At 40.6% G+C, this 24,367-nt stretch overlaps 2 protein-coding genes across 4 annotated transcripts; both read right to left on the bottom strand.

The window, feature by feature from the left end:
- Positions 1–2,158: 2,158 nt before the first annotated feature.
- LOC115796836 (prostaglandin reductase 1-like) lies at positions 2,159–9,477 on the bottom strand. Of its 2 annotated transcripts, none has more exons than XM_030753296.1 (9): positions 9,391–9,477; positions 6,030–6,157; positions 5,872–5,917; positions 5,698–5,757; positions 4,112–4,279; positions 3,469–3,742; positions 3,233–3,338; positions 2,704–2,822; positions 2,159–2,600 (listed from the first exon to the last, which is right to left on the bottom strand). In XM_030753296.1, exons 2-9 carry the CDS (start codon positions 6,133–6,135, stop codon positions 2,490–2,492), a joined length of 990 nt encoding a protein of 329 aa, XP_030609156.1. In that variant the 5' UTR covers positions 6,136–6,157; positions 9,391–9,477; the 3' UTR covers positions 2,159–2,489. The 2 variants fall into 2 exon arrangements, with proteins under 2 accessions (XP_030609156.1, XP_030609155.1); XM_030753295.1 differs by having other exon boundaries at positions 2,160–2,600; positions 9,321–9,472.
- A 319-nt stretch (positions 9,478–9,796) lies between these two features.
- On the bottom strand, positions 9,797–17,330 carry LOC115796837 (prostaglandin reductase 1-like). Of its 2 annotated transcripts, none has more exons than XM_030753297.1 (9): positions 17,169–17,330; positions 15,626–15,749; positions 15,467–15,512; positions 15,328–15,387; positions 15,080–15,247; positions 11,343–11,616; positions 11,112–11,217; positions 10,405–10,523; positions 9,797–10,306 (listed from the first exon to the last, which is right to left on the bottom strand). In XM_030753297.1, exons 2-9 carry the CDS (start codon positions 15,729–15,731, stop codon positions 10,196–10,198), a joined length of 990 nt encoding a protein of 329 aa, XP_030609157.1. In that variant the 5' UTR covers positions 15,732–15,749; positions 17,169–17,330; the 3' UTR covers positions 9,797–10,195. The 2 variants fall into 2 exon arrangements, with proteins under 2 accessions (XP_030609157.1, XP_030609158.1); XM_030753298.1 differs by lacking the exon at positions 17,169–17,330 and adding an exon at positions 16,369–16,417.
- Positions 17,331–24,367: the final 7,037 nt, after the last annotated feature.

Genomic DNA, 24,367 nt, shown 5'->3' with positions numbered 1-24,367 from the left:
GATGACTCGACAAATTCCTGCATTACCGTAAATGACCAAGTACTAGGTAACGCCCGCGTATGACCTTTCTCATTGCGTCATCACGTCACTGCAATAGTGTTTTTTTCTGTCTTAAGATACATCTGCCACTAAAAACAAAGCAAACAAAAACAAAGTTAAAAAGCCATCAATAATTCAATATTTCAGGTTGGGTATCTCAAAAAAATGTGACTAAGAGTTACAAACATGTACAGAAAGGTGATTAGTGTGACTGTCCTAGTTTGAAAGGTCACATGACATAATGAAATCTATGTTCAAATTGACATATCTCACTTTGCAGGTCCTCTGCCAGATCCTCACATCATGGCCAGCAGGGAGAAGCTGAAAGAAGCAGGGATATACAAGCTGCTGCATGGACTTGAAGGCGATGAGGAGCTTATCCTCTTAATGAGACAGAGACTTGATCATTTCTATCATGACATCTGCATGGATGTCTTCTTAAGTTGTAAACCCTGAGGAATTTAGTTTAATGTTGCAGTGCAATTGATATGCCTTTCGTAAATACATTTTCTCTGCCAATGCAAAATGGACTTAAATTGCATATGTACTTCACACACACACACACACACACACACACACACACACACACACACACACACACACACACACACACACACACACACACACATATATATATTTTTTCAACAATCATTGCTCCATGTACAGTGTTTAATAGAATTATTAAATGTTTGCAAGAAACTGCCACAAATTTTGCTGTATTTTATGTTTCCCCTGTTCTACCCATGGAAACCACTTTAATCTCAGGGCTTTTATTTAGCTTGTATTTTGTATAATATCTTGAGCTAGCTATTTGATTCATGGAGCTCATGTTGAAGCCAGGGAGCAGAACTGAACACGAGTCAACAGTTCTTTACTCTGTTGCCTGTTTTACTTGTCAGATGTTTCTAGAAGATTCAAATGATTCGTTCTCCTTTGATAGGAGAAAGTTTGGGAAAAAGCATCTTTTTTTTATATGTGTTGTTTTGATTTGCTGTAGTATGTGTTTCTAATCTGATACGGAAAAAGATCCTGATGGCTTCAAAATAAAACAAGTGGAACAAAAAAGTGATGATTTCTGACATGAGAAATGCTTTTTACCCCCAATATCACTCCCTTGCTTATGAAGTTTTTGTCATTATTAGGCTAGTAATTCAGATAAGATTGAATACATGTTCAATATGAAATGCTACTTTAAAATAATGAGTCAGTAAGTTGAAATTCTGAGATACCTAACTTGCAATTTCAACTCCACACTGCCCGGATTGATTTTATTCAGTGGCAGAAACGAGCCTCCGTATGTTCATGCTCTAAAGTTTAAAGCTCCACATTGAAGAACAGTATGTAAAGGAGCAACAGTGAGTCTTGTGCACTTTGGTAGAGGATAAACATTTGCCTTCCTTCAGTGATTCGCCACAGAACTCGTTCCAGATGGCCTTGTAGGTTGGGTGCTCTATGCGCCACAAAGTCAGTTCTTCTGAGATTTCCCTTAACTTACCATTTGTTTGAGACATACACACACAATGCTAGTTTGAATAGTTACAATAACCTATAATGGTTGTGATATCAATATGTGAGGCAGATAATGCAGTTTATTTCTCACCATATTGCTTTGCACTCTCAAATAAAATAGGTGGTGCTGAAAAACAGAGTTTTGCTGTCTCTATATTTAATGGACTTTGTAACAATAGCATCATTTTGATCACTGGTGCATAAAGCTTACTCATAAGTCCTGTTTTGGGAGTTGCCTGTATGGGACCAGGACTCACAGATGCATTGAAAACTCATAGTCCTGTAGGTGCACAGACTCCTCTGGACTATAAATGAATGCAAGGGACTGAGGGCAGCCTGAGTAACCATGGAGCTGAATCTCACCACAACCTTATGAAATTCTAACAGCCATTAAAAATACAGCCTATTTCCTGATCAAACAGAAAGCTGAAACTGGTCGCACGTGTTAACGGTGAGTGCTCTGTTATCTAATCTCCTCTGCCACCCCGAGCCTTAAAAACAGCACATATAGTCATTTACACCAGATTTACACCACACAGCTAACTACAGTCTCAAACAATGAGCCCACTACACAGCATCTTCATCCATACAAAGGCTCCGGCGATATATAGAGCAGCTTAATCATGTTACACTGAATAATTAATAAATGCAACAAAACCAGAGCTACACTTCTTACCCAGGTATTTGCTGGCATGACAGAACAAGAGTCCGGGGTATAGAGCCGTCATCTCAAGATGTATTTGTCATTTATTGGTATTGCTCTTGCAGTGGATTGCTACAAAACAAACTATACTGCTAAACAATCACACTGTCAACAGCAGATCATTTACTTAAATCTAATAATTTGTTGATTGCATGTTTATTCCTCAATCCTTCATTCATTCATAGATTGTGTAATAATGCCTGTTATTACTAATGCTGGCTCTTTTGTATTGAACCCTTCAGACTGCGACCACAGCCTTGCCGATGTTTTCTCCCTGCAGCATCCCCATAAAAGCAGCCGGCATGTTTTCAAAGCCTTTTGTGACGTGCTCCCGACACTGCAGTTTGCCCTGTGGATGCAGAATGGAGAAATCACTAATTACATTACATGGCCAATTTAAGTTTATATCCTTACGTATATGAAAGGATCCAGCCTCATAAAAACTAACTAACCTCTTTAACCCAGGCCAACAGTCTCTTGAGGGTTTCAGGGTGCTTGTGTTCCCACCTGGTTATCAAGAAGCCTTCCATCTTCAGCTGCTTGATGATAATGGTGAAGTAAGGGTATGGCCCTAAAAGACAGATGGTTCAAGAAAAAAATATGACTTTCATTCCAAGTCTCAGGAAACATCAATTTATGTGTGAATAACTGTCTGTATGCCTTCACAGCGCATAAGCATCTTCAGCAGTACAGTGGCTCCCTCTAGTGGAAAAATGCATTAATACACAAGAAGTTGCTACAGATGACCCCCTTCAGCTAAATGATACTTACATATACGTAACAGTAAAGTGACTGGTACGTCTATAGGTGTATTAATTATGTAGGATTTGCTCTTGCAGTATTGTTTTAAATGTAAGTCCAGTGGTTTCTTGTGGTTTCCAGTGCCTGTGCCCTGGAACAGACCCTGCAGGCATGACGCTCAACTCATAAAACATTCAGGATTTTTTTTACAATAAAAAGTAAACTAGGATACTAACACACCTTTCTGAGGTGTGCTGTCATTGTAGGTGGAGATACTTCCACACACAGCAATTCTTCCAAAGTTCTTCATCTGCTGCAGAGCAACGGTTGAAAAAGGACCTCCCACCTAAAACCAAGCAGCAGGGTCATAAAAAAACAGCACACATCGAAAAATGTAATGAATGCAGTGTGAATGCGAGACAAGAGCTCAGCAGTGATTAAATATGCATGCTTGGAACTGCACCACCATTGCTCACGCTTTCAAAGAAGCAGTCGTATCCTTCAGGTGAAGCCTTCCTCAGAGCCTCCTCCAGGGAACCAACAGTTTTGTAGTTGAAGACCTCATCAAATCCCAGCTCTTTGAGGTAAGCTACTTTGGCATCAGTCCCTGCTGAGCCCACCACCTTACAGCCCTTGATCTTGGCGATCTGTCCCACCACGGAGCCCACCGCTCCAGCTGCAGCGTTCACCAGCAGGGTCTCACCCTTCTGGAGTCCCAAGACTTCTTCTATCCCATAAACAGCCGTCACTCTGCAAGGAGAAAGAAACAGTAGAAGTGATTTTTTTTTTCTTCCACTGGAACTGGATTCTCTTTGACCTTCATAATATAAACTCTTTATTTCCATAAAAGGGTCACCCATCACTGCATGGACATCAACTCACCAGCAGGACACAACATCTGGAGTTGCCCACTTATTTTCTTAAAAGACACTTTTCTGTTCATTCCTTACTCTGTTGTCTATTAGCACTTTTAGCTGAAATATATTTTAAAAAACTCTGTTTCCATTTAAGATCCAGCTGATACAGCTTCATGTCACTCTGTCTGCTGGAAAAGTCAGAACATCCTGTTATGATGTCCAGCAGAAAATGATCCATGCAGGTTACTTAAATGTGTCTTACCCGGGCATGCCGATGGCACCCAGAGCCAGAGACAGGGACACATCTTTAGGCCACTCAGGCAGGATGGGAGTGAGGCCGGTCCCATCACTGATTGTGTGGGTTCTCCAGCCACTGTCACAGACAACGTGGCTTCCCACAGAAAATGCTGGATTTCTACTCTGGATCACTCTACGGGAAAAACAACACAAGAATAAGAAAAAAGCTTTGCACCTGTGGTCACTTCAATCTGTGGTGATCAGTTGTGCTAATCCATCCAGGAATCACCTATAAGAACATAGACAGTATGACTATATTTATATATCTTTTATAATCTTTGTGTAGGAAACAGCTTATACCCGACAGACTGTACACCGATAAAGAGAAACATCTTTTAATATCTATAGATTGTTTAAAGAGAGACATCAGTATCATTACAAGAATTTCTAACCAGGAAAATAAATTTATTAGAGACAGAATAGCCATATTAATAACCTAATTATTATTCAAAGCCTGCCCCATGTTCCTACAAAGTAAAGTGAACACATTCTCTTTTGGGCAAGTTGGAATGTAATTTATTGTGGATTTTTTTTTTTAAATCCAGGCCTGTTAAGTGAAGCCAGTGCCTTAATGCTATATTAGTTTCATGGCCAGCAGAAGACAGCTCAGTTTTTGAAAATGATGACTTTAGGCCCTCAATCACCAGAGTCAGGTTACCCAAGGGGACCCCAAGAGACAAGCCCTGTTACTCCATAGACATACCATAATGAACCTGAGCACTTGCTTCAGTTAACTTTAAGTTCAATCATCAAAAACTGCGTGTATGAAATGAAGATGGAGCACTGGATTGCAGCCTCTGCAATGTGCTCTGTGATATTTCGTTTTTGTCAGTCCACTGGCTGACCACTTTCAGCACAGTAGTCTGCTCAGTGTCAAAGAGTTCAGTCAAAACTGTTTTCCAGCGCAGAGTTTTTCTGAATTCTTAGGCCTGAATTATGCTTCTGCAGCTCAATGTATATAGAGCTTTACAACACAGCCCATGCGAGTGGCCGACACCGTTACCTGCATCTATACCTGTGTGGTCTGTGCTAATGGTGACGTGTAGTTACAATTCTCGGGAAGTGCTTGTGAGGCTAATATGTAGAGTTTCAGAAAGGTTTGGGGTTACAATGTACCATAAATCCACTGTTAGCTGGAGGAACTACCTGCAACTTAAAGTGTCACTCTGCTTATTTTTGCTCCTCCTCAGCAGAACTACAGTGATGGTGAAGTCCTGCTACTGCAGCTGTACTGACATCTGCAGCGTGAACACAGGGATGAGTTATCAGCTGGGAGAACCTACAGGCTTCAGCACATCAAAGATGAACTTGGCAGGGTTTGATTTGCTAATGATGTTCAGCTTGAGGCTTCGTGATGGGAATAACCAGGGGCTTTACATCATGATGGCCACGTTCGTCTTTTATACCGTCTATGTTCATATTTGACTGTAAAATGAAGCAAAATGCTTGTTCTTAAGAGCAGATGTTGTGTCTGAGTGAACATCAGATATCCACGTCACATGGTGACAGATAAAAGACGTTTCTGTGTGTAGGTGTGTTTGTGTTTCATACTTGGCCACTTGGCTTCCAATCATCACGTCTCCTTCCTTCATGCGAATTCTGCTGAACGGCCTGTCGAGACCAACAGTGTGTTACAATAGATTGGAAATTTATATTTACAGATTTATAAAAAGTTTTAATTATAAGGAAAATAATTCAGTATAAGGTGTCCCAGTCTCTTCTCACCTCATGTACGGGTCCACACTGAGAAACACTGCTTCCAACAGCACCTCTGCAAACAAAAGCACACCCATTTGAAGGGCTCATTGTGAAATGTTTGACTAAAGAGATGAAGGGTGTGAACTCCTGCTCGCTCCTTAAGAAAACAAGCAAAGTCATCTTACCTCCATCTTTGAGCTCAGGGAGCTCCTCCAGTTTGAGCTCAAAGTCGCTGTTCTTTGGGAAGCCGTCAAAGTGCTTAGTCATGACCCATGACTGAGCTCGAACCATGATATACTTATTTTTATGGCAGCTGTAAATAAAGAGCACAAGTCATCCAGTGCTGTGCAAAAACAGGTTTAATGAAAACTGAAGCTTCGTGTTAACCATGTTTGACTACATGCATTTACGTGTGTGAATCAAACTAAATCAAATCTTTTTCATGATCCATCCATCCATCCATCCATTCACTTCCGCACATCCTGTTAAGGGTCCCAGCTGTCATAGGGCGAGAGGCAGGGTACACCCTGAACAGGTCGCCAGCCTGTTGCAGGGCCAACACAGAGGGACAGACGACCTTTCACACTCACATTCATGCTCTCATTCACACCTATGGGCAATTTAGATTAGCCAATTAACCTAACCCCAGTAAGTGCATGTCTTTGGAATGTGGGAGGAAACCGGAGTACCCGGAGGAAACCCACGCAAGCACGGAGAGAACATGCAAACTCCACACAGAGAGAGGGAGAGGCCTGGGCCAAGGTGGAATCGAACCCAGGCCTTCCAGATGGTATTCTAACTGTGAGACAGCACACCACTACGCCACCGTGCTGCCCTCTTTTTCATGATATCATCTGTTAATTTTAACTACAGTGTTACCCTGACACTGCAGCTTGCTCTCAGGTTGCAGTTTTACTATAAGAATAGTAACTGAAAAGTAACGCAGGCATCCTTAAAATGCTCACACGTGGAAAGAAATTAGCCTCTGAAGCTCATACACGGACGTATATGAGCTTATACCAAGATTTACATGTAAATCTGGTACACAGATTAACGACTTTCTACAGCATTAACCTCGTCTTATTTGCAACATTGTTGCATTTCACTGTTATATTTTTTATGTTCTTTATATATTTTATCACCATTTTATCATTATGATATCATGTGAGTGCACACAGAGCAGGAAGCTTGGTTTAACACCATCGTGTTACCTGGTATCACTGACTGGGGTTTGAGGTTTTGTTGAGCCAGCTAAGGCAAAGAAAGCCTGGCTGAACTTCCTTTACACCTGTCAAGGCTTCCTGTGGATTTCTGTATTGTTTCAAATTAATTGGACTCTTTGTTTTTTTCTAAATAAACAGTATAGTTTGGTATAGCTAATGAAGGTTAATGTATGGTTTATATAAGCTGCAGCAGTGAAGAGAGAAATCTGAACTTTGAGCCATTGCAACATGTTCATTCTTTCCTTTTTCAGTCATTCTGTTGTAGATTGGCTGCTGTGCTTGGGATCATTGTCCTGTTGCATGGCCCAGTGTGGGCCCTGCTTTAGCTGACAGACTGAAGGCACTGTACAGTCTGACATTGTCATGAAGTTTCTGGGACATCCACTCTTAGGACGATTGGAGGGTTGTGTTAACACACACCTGAATGCGCCAGACCAGCAAACTGCCAAATCTTGTATTTTATTCATATTTTATAGAGGCGCTCACATGATGTGAGCGCCTCTATAAAATATGAATGGGTGTGTCCAAACTTTCACATTCTGAATGATTCTGGTAGAAATGGCAATTAATGTCCCGTACTAGTACATGTCTGTAAATATTAGTTTATGCTTGCAGATCCTGTCATGCATATTTGTGACCTTTATGACACTAATATCTCTAAACGCTCAAACGCACACATCAGCCCAGTCTCACTGCAGGTTGTGAAACAATCAGGGAAAAGCTGTCTATGTTTTCCTGTTCATGGATACAAACTTATCCTTTTTTCATGCCAGTGAATCCAGTGATTTGTAAATAATGCATTTACACAGGGAAGGACATTTTGTATCACAAGCAGATATTTTGTGTGGAAAAAGCCATGAGGGGTCAACATGGAAGCCAAGAAAACAATTATTTATAAGATGAGACATTTTTGCCTCTTCTCCTCTTCAGCTGCTCCACAGCAGACCATCTGCCTCCATCTCACCATCTTCCTAGCATCCTCCTCTGTCACACCAGCCCTCTGCATGTCCTCCTTCACTACATCCATGAACCTCCTCTGTGGTCTTCCTCTATTCCTCCTGCCTGGCGGCTTCATATTCAACATTCTTTGTCCAGTTTATCCACTCTCCCTCCTCCGCACATGTCCAAACCATCTCAGCCTCGCCTCTCTAACTTTGTCTCCAAACCGCTCAACCTGAGCTGTCCCTCTGATGCACTCATTTCTAATCCAATCCATTCTGATCACTCCCACTGAAAATCTTGACATCTTCAGCTCTGCCACCTCCATCTCAGCCTCCGGTTTTTTTGTCACTGTCACCATCTCCAAAGCCATACATCATAGCAGGACTCACTACCATCTAGTAAACCTTCCCTTTCACTCTTTCTGCTCTCCTTCTGTCACAAATCACCCCAGATATTTATACTTCATCTTCACTTTTCCTCCTCTTCACACATGTTGCTTGCCTTGCTGCTACGGCGGACTTTCATGAAGAACTCCAAGAACTCAGCACATTTTAATCCCGGTGTTATGCCAAAAAAGTGATCGTCTGCCAAAAAGTGATTTTCCAGAACAATGATTGCCTGTATTCAAAACGGTTGTAAATGACCGGTTGACCTATAATCTGTGAAACATGTGTCAAACATATCTCTCATGAATATATCAGGTCATTTTGAGTGAGAAACAGCATTTCTATCACAAGGTAGAAGCTGCACTCAGTTTTTGGCAAAGTGACTTTTATATATTCGTTTTTTATCAAGGTTAAAAACTGTCATTGACATTAAAAATGTCTTTTTAAACAGAAATCTGGCTCAGAAGGCTGCAGAAATCACAACTATAACATCACAGTTCTCTAAAAATATTTTAAGTGGCCAAAAAGCACTGAATTGATTATAATGTGGGTACAATAACACAGACTGCTAAAGATTCTTGCAAAACAGGTTATTTCTTAATTTTAAATCATGCTGACTGCACTCTATTTACCAATATAAGCAAAGACATTACACATAAAAGCACATAGAAACATCGGGATCACTTTTTGGCACAACACCGGCCACAGTCCCAGTTCCTGACAACAATTTATTTTGTCTTTTAAGGGTGGAAAATGACTGCGGACTGATGACAAGTTGTATTCACGGACACGAAAGAATGCTGGGATCCGAAAGGAAATAACGAAAAGACATAACGTAGAATTTGCGGCCAGCAACACAAATCACTAGATTAAAGGTCGTGACTGGTTCACGAAGAAAGAAAGAGTATAAGCATTTTTCAAACACCTGAAGCAAAGCAGGAATTTCCTCCCTTAAGTTTGTGAACAGCTCTGTGCTCTTTATCTGAAGGACCTACCACCTCTCTACTTTTCTCGCTCTCAAAGTAATCTGTGAAGTTGTGCAGTGACGGAGGTGAAGCGCAGGCGAGGAGAGACTGTTCCCAGACCAGCTTCCATTGACAAATCTGATTGGCTGATAGTTTTGCACAGTCTCTGACGTATGAAGGAGAAACTTCCTGTTGGACAATGCTGCATATAATATAATATAATATAATATAATATAATATAATATAATATAATATAATATAATATAATATAATATAATATAATATAATATAATATGATAATAGGACCATGGATATATTCTTTAAACCGCTTTGGATGGAAACTGCTGGAACCTCCCCCCAACATCCATGGTTGCTAAAATAATCTCTGTAGCCACATTCAAGAATGAACAATTGTCACAAGATACGTGGATCTGAGTGTGTTTTTTTTTTTATTTCATTGTAAATTATGTTGTGTATTTATTTTTGAGATGGTACATCATGAAGCCACAAGCTTTACCGCAACCTTCTTTAGCAAAATTTGAAAATATTTTCTAATGTTTCAGACAACAATCACAATATAATCACAGCGCTAATAATTTATTATGAAGTGATGCTGTTTAGAGTAGAAATCACATTTCTTTGAATGACTAAAATGTCAGATTAAATCCCAGAATTGCTTTACATTTACTTATTATGGCCACAAAAAGATTTAAAAATCTATGAAATGTTATTAGGAACTTATTGTGTTCTGTATTTATTGCTTGATCCTTCATTCATTCATATATGTGTAATAATGCCTGTTATTAGTAATGCTGGCTCTTTTGTATTGAACCCTTCAGACTGCGACCACAGCCTTGCCGATGTTTTCTCCCTGCAGCATCCCCATAAAAGCAGCCGGCATGTTTTCAAAGCCTTTTGTGACGTGCTCCCGACACTGCAGTTTGCCCTGTGGATGCAGAATGGAGAAATCACTAAAAATTACACTGAAGAGAAACATGATAAACTGATGTGAAATCTTTTCCTGCTTAATAAAAACTAACTAACCTCTTTCACCCAGGCCAACAGTCTCTTGAGGGTTTCATGGTGCTTGTGCTCCCACCTGCTTTGTAAGAAGCCCTCTATCTTCAGCTGCTTCATGATCATGGTGAAGTAGGGGTATGGCCCTAAAAGACAGATCGTTCAAGAGAAAGACATGAAGCATCTTGCAGTCCATGGAAACAACAATTCATCTCTAAATCATTGTCTGTCTGCCTACACAGCTCTTGTGGATTTTCAGCAGTACAGCGACTCCCTCTAGTGGAAAAAGACACACATGAAAAGGGCCAAAGAGGTCTCTGTCCCCTCTGCTTAATGCTACTTGCATACTGTTAATGCTGCAGCTAAAATTAAGTCCTACACTTTAGTAGGCCTAACTAAACATCAAAATTTAAAAAAAAAAGAAATCCACCAAAGCAGTTATCGTAGTGAGGCTAAGACCAGCTGCTGACCGAGGATGACACTGATCACACCTGAGCTAAGCAGCAGAAGGAGAGTGACATTCAGCCCCATGATTATGGTGTTGCTCAGTCTGCAGGCTTATAAATTAATAGGACTGGCATTTGCAGTTTTGTTTTAAATGCTGTTCACATATGTGACAGTGTGGATACGAGTCTCTGTCAGACTGAGGTGAGCCATATTTCCTCACCAAAGCTGCTATCTGTTCAGTACTCTTGCTCTTTGGCAATGAAGTGTAAATCAGGGTAGTCACCCACCTTTCTGGGGTGTGCTGTCATTGTAGGTGGAGATACTTCCACACACAGCTATTCTTCCAAAGTTCTTCATCTGCTGCAGGGCAACATCTGAAGAAGGACCTCCCACCTAAAACCAAGCAGCAGGGTCACTTACACACATCAAACATGTTGTAATGAATGCAGTGTGAATGTAAGAGAAAAGCTCAGCAGTGATTAAATATGCATGCTTGAACCTGCACCACCATTGCTCACATTTTCAAAGAAGCAGTCGTATCCTTCAGGTGAAGCCTTCCTCAGAGCCTCCTCCAGGGAACCAACAGTTTTGTAGTTGAAGACCTCATCAAATCCCAGCTCTTTGAGGTAAGCTACTTTGGCATCAGTCCCTGCTGAGCCCACCACCTTACAGCCCTTGATCTTGGCGATCTGTCCCACCACGGAGCCCACCGCTCCAGCTGCAGCGTTCACCAGCAGGGTCTCACCCTGCTGGAGTCCCAAGACTTCTTCTATCCCATAAACAGATGTCAGTCTGCAGAGAGACAGAAACAGTCAAATCCAGCTGTTTGTTTCTCCACTTCCACTGGATTCTCTTTGTAACTGTTTCCATAAAAGGGTCATCATCAGAGCTTAGAACGTGACTCTAACTCAGCAGCAGGACAAAACATCTGGGGCCTATTCCAGGAAGCAGGTTCAACAAACTCTGAGTTGACCAACTCTGAGATCAGCAACTCTGAGTTTCCCGTTCCAGAACAGCTGATCAGAGTTGGTTCAATGAACTCTGAGTGTGTTCACTTTGATTTAGTGCCTGCATGAGTAATGAAAGAAAGCCATCATCAGTCGAGCTCTGATACCAGGATTCTCCATGGCAACGGGTAAATAAAGAGCGAAGCCTCCATTTTATTCTGATGAATGGAGGATCGCACGTGTCAGTGTGGAGCGTGAGTCACTTTAATCAGCCTGACCCACTCTGTCAGCATCATAGACAGAATAAAAGTTTGTTATAAAATATATCACTTCTTTTTTAAAGTCTGCTGTCATCGTTTACACAACTTGAATCATCAGATGAAGCTGAATCATAATTTTACATCTAATTTATAAAATCTAATTATTCAGCCTGACGGACACTTACTGACCCATCTGTGTGTTAGAGACTGAGACAGCAGCAGACCCTGGGGGAGCTGACCTCAGGTCAGTTTGTTACTGAATAAAAACTGTTTTTGCTGCAGTTTATGACCGTTCATGTTATGGTTATTTGTTTAAATAATTGTACAATAAAAATGGAATCTATTGATGGAATAGCAACCTCACTTTATTCATTTTTTTTTTAATTGAGAATTTCAATATTTCTGCCATTACTGGATAAAAATGAGAAATGAGATTGACAGAAAAACAGATGCAGACTAGATGAGCTGGAAAATAACTGGAGCCTGAACTGGATCTGGGCCTTATCGGGTCTGAATCTGTGATCCTGATCCATTTGGATCCTCCTGCTGTGCAGGTGGATCATGATCGGATGGATTGAGGATCCGTTATAGAGCCGATGATCATCGATTTTGGTGATTTTCAGTGGAAAATATGTTTCTGAATTTCAGACTCCATAACTTTCAAAATGACATCATTTAAGTCACTTTAAATTCATTAAGTTCAGTTTTCAAGTCTTCAAATATTTCAGCCTCATCTTCACTGAAACATTCACATCATCTTCTGATCCAGACATTTTTCCATCCACAGTGTGTTCTGTGTCAGCAGCTTCATACAGATCAGTGTGATGTAACAGTGATGCTACAGTAACTGCAGTAAATGTTTCAGAGGAACTGACTGACAGTCTGACAGCTGCCTCATTATAAATCTGCGACATCATCGCTGTCTCTGTCCTTACAGCCTGATGACGAGTGAACGACTGTAAAAGCTTCATGTTACGCACAAAAATAACAAACTAACGTCTAACTGGGATTTCAGTGCTTGTAGAAACATAAACGTCTGCAGATGAATTCGCTTCTCTGATCGCTTTGCAGCGACTTTATGAATGAGGAAATGAATGGGAGTGTCAGACAGGTGGTTCAGGTGCAGCAGGAGGGGAGGAGTCAGAGACACACTCAGAGTTTGTTGGATAAAACCTGCCAGCGAGCAGGTTAGGGTCACAGAGTCTGTTACATGGTAACTGACTCAGAGTTGGAGTTAGCGCTCTTTCTAGAACTGAAAATCCGAGTTTCCCTCATTTTAGGGTTAACAAACTCGGAGTTATTAGCAAAACCTGCTTCCTGGGATAGGCCCCTGGTCCTGCTGTGTGCTTTATGTTTTAGCCTTCTGTTCTGCACCTGATAAAATAAAGCTTCAATATAATTTAAGCTTTCCAAGCGGCGTATCCTGCATTGGGGTCTTCTTCCTTGCATGCCACAGCGTTACATGACAACCATAAACACATTCCACGAACGTGTTGCAAAACTGTCAACGCTGGCAGCAAAATGTGAACACAACTCCAACACTCATAAATGAAGCCACGTGTTTCTAATGTTGTGACCAGAGCAACTGGGCAGGATTAAAGTCGGTTCAGAGCGCAAAGGTACGCATACAGAGAGGCAGAGGAGGAAGAGTTTGTGTGAGAGGTGATGGATGAGGAGGAAGGAGATGAAGATGAACAAGCACAATTATTACTGATGAAATACCAGAAACTACTTTACATAATGTCCTTGTTAGGGAAGCAGGACAAAGAGTCCAACCCAATTTGAGCAGAGTCTCTGTGGCAGCATCACTGGGATGTTCACAGAAGAGAACAGGAAACTGTTTCTTGCTGTACAACATTTGTCACACAGTGTGCTATACTGTAAGTACTGCAATATTCATTACAATGCTATTCTTACTGGCTGTATGTGTTTGTAAGTGCATTTTCCCTTTTCTAGAATTGAAAGACGACCAAATGAGGGTGGAAGGATGGCTCTTCTCTCCCAACAGCAAGAAGCACTCATCATTGACTTGGTCCTTCAAAATGAGACCACCCAACTACGTGAAATCCAGCAGAGAGCGAATGAAGACACTGAACCCAGTACCCGAGTGTTTTTTCTTCCACCAACTGATTTTGAGGTGATAGTTTGATTTTGAAAGAAAAGTCTGAGGTTTTGAACTCAGCAACATCATCAAGGACAGCTCCCACCCTGGCTTTGAACCGTCTGACCTGCTGCCCTCTGGCAGGAGCTACAGGTGCACCAAAGCCAGAAAAAACAGACTCAAGAACAGTTATTTCGACCGAGCAATCACCACCCTGAACTCTCACACTCACCCACTTTATCTGTGCAGTACTCACATTTCTGTGCAATATTATATTATTCATAGGGAACAATATCTTTTACTCCTATATTGTCCAATATCCAATATTCATTTACCAAGTGCAATACTCACTGTCTTCATTATTATACGTATATACTTATTTTGTTTTTTACAATGTGTATTTTTATACACTGTTTTATTTTCTGTATATTTTTATTAGTTCTATTTTATATTTTAGAAAGGGTGACTTTCTACTACATGGAAACAGGAGTGGTCCTCCAATCTCACTGTACATTCTGTATAATGTACAGTAAAGGCATTCTATTCTATTCTATTCTAGTTTTAATTTTTAGATTTGTGTTTAAGGTTTGGAGAAAAAAGGGGGTGGAGATTTCAAGAAATGTGTTTCAGCAATTCAGAAAAACTGTCAGAAGGTCAGCTGGCTTCTTCTACTCATTGCTGCTCACTCGTGGGATGAAGGCTCAGTGTTCTTGTTTGAGCGTCTAAGCAGAGTTTCTTACTCTCTTACCTCTGTTAGCACTTGTAATTGACTTCTTGAACCTCTTCAAACTGCTAGAAACAAAGTTTTACATCACTGACATGAACTTGTTTTAAACTCTCACTTTGCATTTAAGATTCATGTCACTCTGTCTGCTGGAAAAGTCAGAACATCCTGTCATGATGTCCAGCAGAAAATGATCCATGCAGGATACTTAAATGTGTCTTACCCGGGCATGCCGATGGCACCCAGAGCCAGAGACAGGGACACATCTTTGGGCCACTCAGGCAGGATGGGAGTGAGGCCGGTCCCATCACTGATTGTGTGGGTTCTCCAGCCACTGTTACTCACAACATGGCTTCCCACAGGAAATGCTGGATTTCTACTCTGGATCACTCTACAGGAAAAATATGTAAGAATAAAAAACAGAACCAGAAACAGATAAAAGGCTGTTCTGTGTGTAGGTGTGTTTCTTACTTGGCTACTTGACCTCCAATCATCACGTCTCCTTCCTTCATGTGGGTTTTGCTGAACGACCTGTTGAGACCAGCAGTGCGTTACAATATTTATTTTATCAGGAGTGTTAAATGAAAGTAATTCAGTGTAAGTGACTCACCTCATGTACGGGTCCACACTGAGAAACATTGCTTCCAGCAGCACCTCTGTAAACAAAAGCATACCCATTTGAAAGGTTCGGTGTAAAATGTTTGAGACAAAAAAATGTAATGTGTGAACTCCTGCTCGCACCTTAAGAGAAACAGCAAAGTCATCTTACCTCCATCTTTGGGCTCAGGAAGCTCCTCCACCTTGAGACCAAAGTCGCTTTTCTTTGGGAAGCCGTCAAAGTGCTTAGTCATGACCCATGACTGAGCTTGAACCATGATGATTTTTTATGGCAGCTGTAAATAAATGTTGCCCTTCATTGTTATCAAACTCACAGGAAGAAATATGAAAGTGATGAGTCATCCAGTGTTGTGCAACAAAGAGCTGGATGAAAACTGAAGTGTAATAGTGACTGTGTGAAATTTAGTTGTGGTGATTCAAAATAAATCAAATCATTTTACTTTTTCATGATATCACCTGTTAACTGAGGCTCTAAAGTGTTACACTGACAGCGTTTCCTAGCTGCGGTTAGAAGAACAGTTTAAAAGAAATGCAGACGTCCTAATCACACTCAAACATACACACATTTACACATGAAAGCTTTGGGTGCTCAGAGTAGAAAAATTACTATGTAAATACCAGTTCATGTGCCATTTACACACAAGTATGCAAACACACACACACACACACAAAAAACAGGTTCAGAAAGTTTAGACTTTACGACCACAATGAACTGATATTTTCTGTCAGTGAAACACAACACAGTTTAAATCAAACTGAAGTGGAGCATCAAATATTAAATATTAAGTTAACAGGCTTTAAAGTAATATCAGCTGGTTGCTCCTCTTCCACAGCTAGTGTGGATATTTAATGCAGTTCAGAAACAAACAGCTCTCTATCCTCTCTATGACTCACCAGTCTCCTCTCTTCCCAGACAAATGGTAGAAGTTGTGCAGTGAGCGTGGATGGAAGTGTGCAGAGGCAGGTTTGTGAGGGCTTTATAGGAGAGCAAGCGGGAGACCTGCTATTGCCAAATCTGATTGGCTGAATGTTTTGCACACTCTCAGAGGACACCTTCCTGATAAGATTAAGGAAGTTTATTTTAAAATCCTGCACAGTTTTTATCCAGTCGGGTGTTTTCCCCCTTAAATTCAGGAATGATGTCAGTTCTAACTTCTGTGTTCCCCACACTGAGACTGTTATCCTTCATTTCTGTTTAAAGTTTAAATATATATTTCTTTCCAACTTCACAATGAAAAGTCAAACTTTTTTCAGGTTTTCTTTTTTGGTAAATTCAGTTTGAATCTAAAATATTCTGAGGTTTGATTCATTCTTTTTAGAGGGTTAGAGCCTTTCTATCATTATTATAACAAGCAGGGATAAGCTTATGTGAATGGTCCTATTCATCATTTCCAGCTTTCCCATTTTTTCCTCCGGTTTACTATCGTAGGAAAATACCAAGATATAGAATCCATTATCTTTGCCTCACTTTATATCAGTTATTGTAGTTTACAGCTTGCAGCCATGTGTACTGTGTTAGTGTTTTGTTTTATTTGAGGTGTCTAAGCTGCAGAGCTAGTAGTGATAACACTCCTGTGCTTTAATTTCAGCCCTACTGTTAATGTTGTGCAAAAGATCCGGCATCATAAAACTTAAGTGACCTCTCACTCATGCCAACAGTCTCCTTGAGGGTTTCAGGGTTCTTGTGATCTCACCTGCTCTGTGTGAAGCCCTCCATCTTCAGCTGTTTGAGCTTCATTCTTGGAGAATGTGGTGAAGTGGGGATACAGCCCTAAAAGTCCAAAGAAGCAACATTTTACTGTGAGCCTGCACAGCTCTCATGGATCTTCAGCAGTGCATCGTCTCCCTCTAGAGGAAAAAGACATTAAGACATCAGAAGTAAAAGATCATGCCAACTACATTTCACTGATTATAAGAAGGGATTAAGTTAAAGTAGTAAAAGTGCCAGGGCTATTCATAAAGGAAAGGAAAGCAAAATAAAATATATAAATAACTATTTTCTGTCACTGATGGAATTTAAAAAAAAATAATGACAGGAAAACCTAATTTTGGCAGAACGGTAATGGTGGCTCTACCATAACATTTACAGTACTTCTGAACTGCTCACTCCCATTTCCTGAATCCACCACCCATTTTCCCCATACCTTAAACACAAATCCAAAAACTCAAGCTAATTTCCCCAAATCCCAGACTTTCCCATCAAAATCAAACAATCACTGCAAAAAACAGCCACCTGATTTAAAGAACTGATAAAATCTGGAAATTGGAACTACTGAAATGCAGAATCCTGATCTGAGTAGTGGTTGTATACATGCAGTTTTTAATGGTTGTGTTTATTAAAGTTAATTCAGATGTTTCAAAATAACTTTTGACACAAGTGCCAAGATGGCTACCTGGTGGAAAGACTTTTTAAGGCCTTTCTGGAAAGTGAAAGCTCACAAATCACTGGTAGCTCACAATTCTGGCCTAGATGATTTGTTGTTGTTTTTAAACCATTGTGAGGTAACACTTCATTCGTTCATGTTTGTTTCTTTGTTTTGTTAACCATGATAAGCTAACACTTTGTTTGTCACATTTTCTTTCTGTCTTTCTTTTGAAGCGCAACCAGAGAAGTTGATTTTCAGATGATTGACATTTTTGCTTTTGCTGCGTCAAAAGAGCTCAGGGGAGCATGTGGTTTCTCCTCATTCTTTAATGAGGCACGTTAATGGATTTTTAATTACAGTGAAAATTAAACCCAGGACAGGTGTCTGTAATTCTGTTTTATCTTTAATCCCTCAGTGACAGAGGAGTATAAATTACTTATACTTTCAAGTTTTAAAATTACTTAAAAAAAAAAAAAAAAAAGCTTTTCCACAGTTTGGAAAGGATTTCTGATGGTTATTTGGCAATGCAAGAGTATGGAAGCAAACTTGTGTCATAAGGAACTGAATTTTAAATGCTATTGAATTTCTAGCACTGATTTTTTTTTTAATGCCCAAAAAAGTATCTGAATTTTTTGCCTCTGAAATTCTGAAATTACGTCTAAGTTAAGTGAGGTCAGACCCATCGCTGACTGTGTGGGTTCTCTAACACCCTGAAAAAGAGGATGAATCAGTAAAGGTGCTCGAACACAATGCTTCTCTTTCAGCAGCTTCATTGAGAATCATATTTTTTGAAATATGATCATAGGTGCAAAAGAGTATGGAATACTTACAATATTGCACATCATCTTGGTCCCAGGACAATATCCCAAAATGTTCTTATTTACTTTCCCTGCACAGGTAAGTAACAACCTTAAATAGTGTCCAATACAATTTCCGGTCCTCTCTTACAGGCAAACTCAAATATGACATGTAGGAATTTATAAAATTGTCCAGCAAACCAATAAACATAATTATAAACCGTAAATATGCTGAAAATAAATATTTATGTAAACATCAATAGACATTTCTCCTTGCTTCTATCATTCTCTCTTCTTTACAATAGTTTCTTACTAAAAAGAGAACTAACACATATGCCAGCTCACAGCTGCCTGTGTTATGCATATTCTGGCGGCACAGTGCTCTCTGGTAGCCACGAACAAAGTGTATGTAAACAAAACACAGCAAAACACAAAATACACAAAACACGGAGGATTTCAGGTTTCCGGTCCATCTCCAAAATCGCGGACGCCACCAAAAAAAAAAAAAGTCGCTAAATTTGGCGCTAGTCCCTTTTTGAAAAAATAGTTGCTAGTAGTGATGAGAGTTTGAAACTGAAGCTTCGATACGTGCTTCGAACCCTGGGCTTACAACTCCAGAGAACCACTGCTTCGAAGCTTGCTTCAGGACGAAAAAAATTCATGTGACATATGAGGTATGAAGCAGCAACTGCTTCGTTCTCGGAGTGAATCAGCTGACTGGTTCAGGTGAGTCGCTGGTTACAAGTGAAGGAGCGAGAGAGCGAGACAGTCAGCCAGGTTCATACTCGCACAGTTTTAGTGATGTTATGGCCAACAGTTACTGCTGAGTTATGAATTAAAGACAACCTTTGCTGGCTCGTCCTTTCAACGTGATGATGGACGCTGTCGTATCAAGATTAACGCTAAAGCGGTAGTTACACAAGCACAGCCAGTTAATGCCATGTTTTCCCAGCACTCTGCTCAATAACACAACACAAACATTCATCCATCTTAGTTTAGGTTCTGTAAATAGAACCTGACCAAATATCATGATATTTTAGTCATAACGTGTGTGCCTCAAACAATGCAAAGATGCTTCAGATCATTGAGGTGTGTGAGTGTGTGCATGCAGGTGTGTAGATGAAAACATTGCACTTTTCCAGGAGAGGGCGCTGTAATTGAAGCTTCGAGTAATTAACCTATTTCCGAAACAATTGGTTCAAGTGGTTCAGTGCTTCACAAAAGGTTCATTTTCTTATCACTAGTTGTTAGAGGAGTCTGAACAGTCGCTAAGCTGGCAACACTGCACCGTGGCCGGAGCGCCCCCTTCCAGCAGCCAAAGGCATGACTAGTCAATCACAAACATCACATTACAAAACAAAGTCTCAACAAGTAGATCACAGATGGAATCGCAACAATTGTTCCAATGAGGCTTTTTACCTCATTTATGAACTTACACTCCTTCAATGAATTATTTAACTTTTGACCACGGCTATTTTATTGCCCACCGAACTTTGATTAATAATCAATATAATGATATAATCAACCTATTACACAACCATTACTACAGTTACATGACTTCCTACAGGAAATGCTGAATGTTTACTTTGTATCACTCTACATATGACATATAGCAGGGATCCTTACATCCAGGCCTCGGGGGCCGGTGTCCTGCAGGTTTTAGATGTGTCTCTGCTTCAACACACCTGAGTCAAATATAGAAGTCATTAGCAGGACTCTAAGGAGAACTTGACTGCATACTGAGGAGGTAATTCAGCCTTTTGATTCAGGTGTGTTGGATCAGGGACACATCTAAAACCTGCAGGACACCGGCTCTCGAGGCCTGGATGTGAGGATCCTGTTACGATGTAGCATTCAATAAACAGACACTCAACGTGAGTTTCCAGTTTGAACGTGTATTCAACAAAACGATCTCTGACAGGTCCAACTTCCGGGGTTTGTGCCTAACAAAATAAAAGCAGTTGACTCCAGTAACCCCGTAACAGATCCCTGACATAGAGTAAAAATACAAAAATCAGATCTCATATATTAGTCTCCTTTTTTGTCACAGGGAGACTTTCTCTACATCTGCCAGGGAGACAAAATTTGAAGCAGCACACAGCCAGTGTGCGCTGGTTTGACAAAAGCAACAGCAAGACCCCAACGCAGAATAGACCACAGGAAGCTGAGGAGGACTGGTGTTAGTGGTTGAAAATGTGGGTTTATGACATAAATATGGATTAAAGTAATGGTTAAAATGTTAAGATATAAATAGGGATTAGAAAGACAACTCATAATCAGGGGGACTACAGTTTAGTTCATGTTGTAAATAAGTTAAAAAGTGGACACTTCAGTATTTCTTCTGTTGTTATGTCTTTAATTACTGATTCAGTGGGAACATCACTGCACTCTACATGTACCATCCCAGGACATTACTCAAAGATATCACTAGGTGGTGGCGCATAGCGCTCAGAAGGAACCTTCTGCAGCCCAGCTGTGAACAAACTCACATTCAGCACCTCTTTAGTTTAACCTGTACAGTTGGAGGTTTTAGGAATCTGGCATTATGAATCAAATCGTAATGCCAGTGCTGCCACCTCACCCTGATCTGGTGGGTGTCAGGGAAGGGTGTGGTGACAGCACTGGCTGGCAATACGATTCGCTGATCTGATAGAAGAGAAGTTCTGCATGAACTGATGCTGTGCACGATTCAAACTGCAGAGCTCCTTTAAAACCTGTTAAGCGGCCATAAGAGATGGGCAGACAAAGAATTTGATTGTCATATGCAGTCACCTCATCGCACTCCCGTGGGGATCCTCCCACAGTAAAAAAAAAACAAAAAACAAAAACAAAATGCACGACAGGTGATCTGTACCTGTACAGTTGGAGGTTTTAGGACCACACCTTTCCCTGACACCCACCAGACCTGCATGAACTGATGCTGTGCACAAGTCAACCTTCTTTAAAACCTGCTAAGTGAGAAGAGAAGGATAGACAGAATTTGATTGTGCCCCACAGGGGTGTGATGAGGTGACTGTGGGGCTCCTCCCACGGTAAAACAAACAAACAAACAAACAACAACAAAAAAGGTACAAGCGGCAGGTGAGCGGTACCTGAACAATGTCACGTATGTGTATAATCTCGACCTGCAGCTGATCGGCCCAAAGATGCTCACCTGTCTGCCCATTGGCACGTGGAGCCAGTAAGCAAAGAACTGAGAGGACATCTGTGCACCAAACACTTTAATAGTTTTTCCTTGGGAGTGGGAGAAAGCATTTTTTACATTTACTCGTTTGCTTTCTGGCCTTCTGCCGTGTGTGAGTTTGTGGTATCAGTTGAGACAAACACATCCTAAAAATTCTTTGCAACATCACTGAATTTCTTAGTCTGTTTCACAACACACACTGACAAGAAGTCACCCACTCAGCTACTCTTAATCTGCGTGCAGTTGCAACCTGTTGACTTTAGAGTTGTTTAACAGGACTCACCCGTGACTTAGATCTGAAAATCTGAGATTCTCAGATTTTAAGAAGTGCAACAAATAAAGCCCAGGTTATATTCAGCTGCGGACACGGCCTTTGAAGGCTGAATCCCGCAGCCTGGGCGCATGCGTAGTTGGTGCATTGTTAATTTTCCACGGACAGGTCCGTGCGGTTAGTGAATACAAGGAAGCGGTCGCAATCCCTCACAAGGACAACAAAATAAAACATGAAAGTCATATGAAACTTACAGGAAAAAGAAATTTGATAATTCTGGTGAAAAGAAAAGTGAAAGAATCTAGATCTTGATTTTTTATAGAAGCTTCCAGCGGTTTCAGGATGACTAAACATTAATCAGAGAGGGACATTACTGTAAGCAATAGGAGCTTCAGCTGAACACAATCCAGTAATTTGGAAATTACTTTCCTCACTCAGTCAGCACAAGCCAGAACAAAGTAGCAAAGCAGACAGCCAAAACAATATTTGGCTCCACATGTATTCACTTGTTGCAAGTTTAAAAAGGAAGATAAGCCTCACTGAAACTCAAACCGCTGCTCATATGTTTTACATATTAAAATATACACCTGAGGGAATGAATCAGCAGTATGTGAATTCTACCTTTGTTTGTGTGCATGAGGTTAAATGGCCAAAAGCTGAAAAAACGTTTTCTTATTTCATTGCATTTTTGTTATATTCTCCACTGTGTGGTTGTACTGCTGACAGTGAGAGATACTCAGAAGGATATAAACTCTGTGTGTGTGTGTGTGTGTGTGTGTGTGTGTGTGTGTGTGTGTGTGTGTGTGTGTGTGTGTGTGTGTGTGTGTGTGTGTGTGTGTGTGTGTGTGTGTGTATTCTCCCTCAGCGGTGTGCTGGCTCCAGTGTCAGAATGGAGGTGTGTGTCAGCCTCTGTGAGGAGCGTAAGTATTTATTCATCTTAAACATCTTTGATTCTGTTCATCTGTCTCCTCTAGATCGTGGTGTGTGTTACATTCAAACAAAGATTCACTGACACACAAAACCTGATGTGCCGGTTTTAACCACTGGTCTCACTAACATGATACGGGTGTGTTGCACCAGCAACTTGTTGGTGCAAAGTTGGAAACACTGAGTTCAGTGGCTGTAGGAGAGTCTAACACAAGAAATTCAGCTCAAGTCTATTTAGAATTAATTAGTAAATATATTATATGTATATAGTGTTTTCTATTCTATTTTATTTCATTTGTTTTATTCATCCTTCTTCTCTGTTCTTGAGCTGCTGTAATGCACGAATTTCCCAGTCGTGGGATCATTACAGTTTTATCTTATCTGCTAACATGCTAAACCCTGGTAGAGCCTGATGAAGGCCTAAACATTCATCCTCTTCCACTTATCCTTTTCAGGGTCATGGGGGGCTGGAGCCTATCCCAGCTGTCATAGGGTGAGAGGCAGGGTGCACCCTGTACAGGTCGCCAACCTGTAGCAGGGCTAACACAGAGACAGACAACCATTCATACTCACATTCACACCAATGGGCAATTTAGAATCACCAGTTAACTTAACCCCAGTAACTGCATGTCTTTGGACTGTGGTAGGAAACCAGAGTACCTGGAGGAAACCCACAAAAAAAAAATGGGGAGAACATGCGAACGCCACACAGAAAGGCTCGGGTCAAGGTGGATTCAAACCCAGACCTTCTCAATCTTCTCATCGTGAGGTAACAGTGCTAACCACCACGCCATTGTGCTCCCTGGCCTGAACATGTATGTTATTCTTTTACTTAATACAATGGATGCTGCTAAACTGTGACCTCTTCAGAGCTTTACATTTAAAATGATCTTAGCTCAAGTACTTTTGAGAATCTGAAAATGGGAGAGTGTATATAAAAATGGCTTCAATTCTTAAACAGTTAATGAAATACTTTTGAATTAAGGCTGAAAGTCTGCACTTCAACACATTTGGATTGTCTGATTTAAAATCCACTGTGATGGTGAACAGAGGCAAAATTACAAAGATCATGTCACTGTCCAAAAAGTTATAGACCCAACCATGCTGCTTAATGATCCGTACTCTTATACCTGATTACCCTGTAATTTTATATATAATCTATAACTATATTCCAGTGTTACTGTTACAGTGCCATGTCCCACTTCAGATTAGTGCCATACTTACATATTTGTCTTGTTACATACGAGTTTTAAATCGTAATTATTCTCTGCACTGTATATTTTGTAATATTGTGTTATAGTTTTCTAATATCTCTGTATATTTGTAATTTGTATATTTGTAATATTGT

The sequence above is a fragment of the Archocentrus centrarchus genome, chromosome 18 (assembly GCF_007364275.1).
Source record: "Archocentrus centrarchus isolate MPI-CPG fArcCen1 chromosome 18, fArcCen1, whole genome shotgun sequence".
In the NCBI taxonomy this organism is placed as follows: domain Eukaryota; kingdom Metazoa; phylum Chordata; class Actinopteri; order Cichliformes; family Cichlidae; genus Archocentrus; species Archocentrus centrarchus.
Note: the sequence above shows the minus strand (reverse complement) of the source record. Positions and strands in the feature narration are given on the sequence as shown.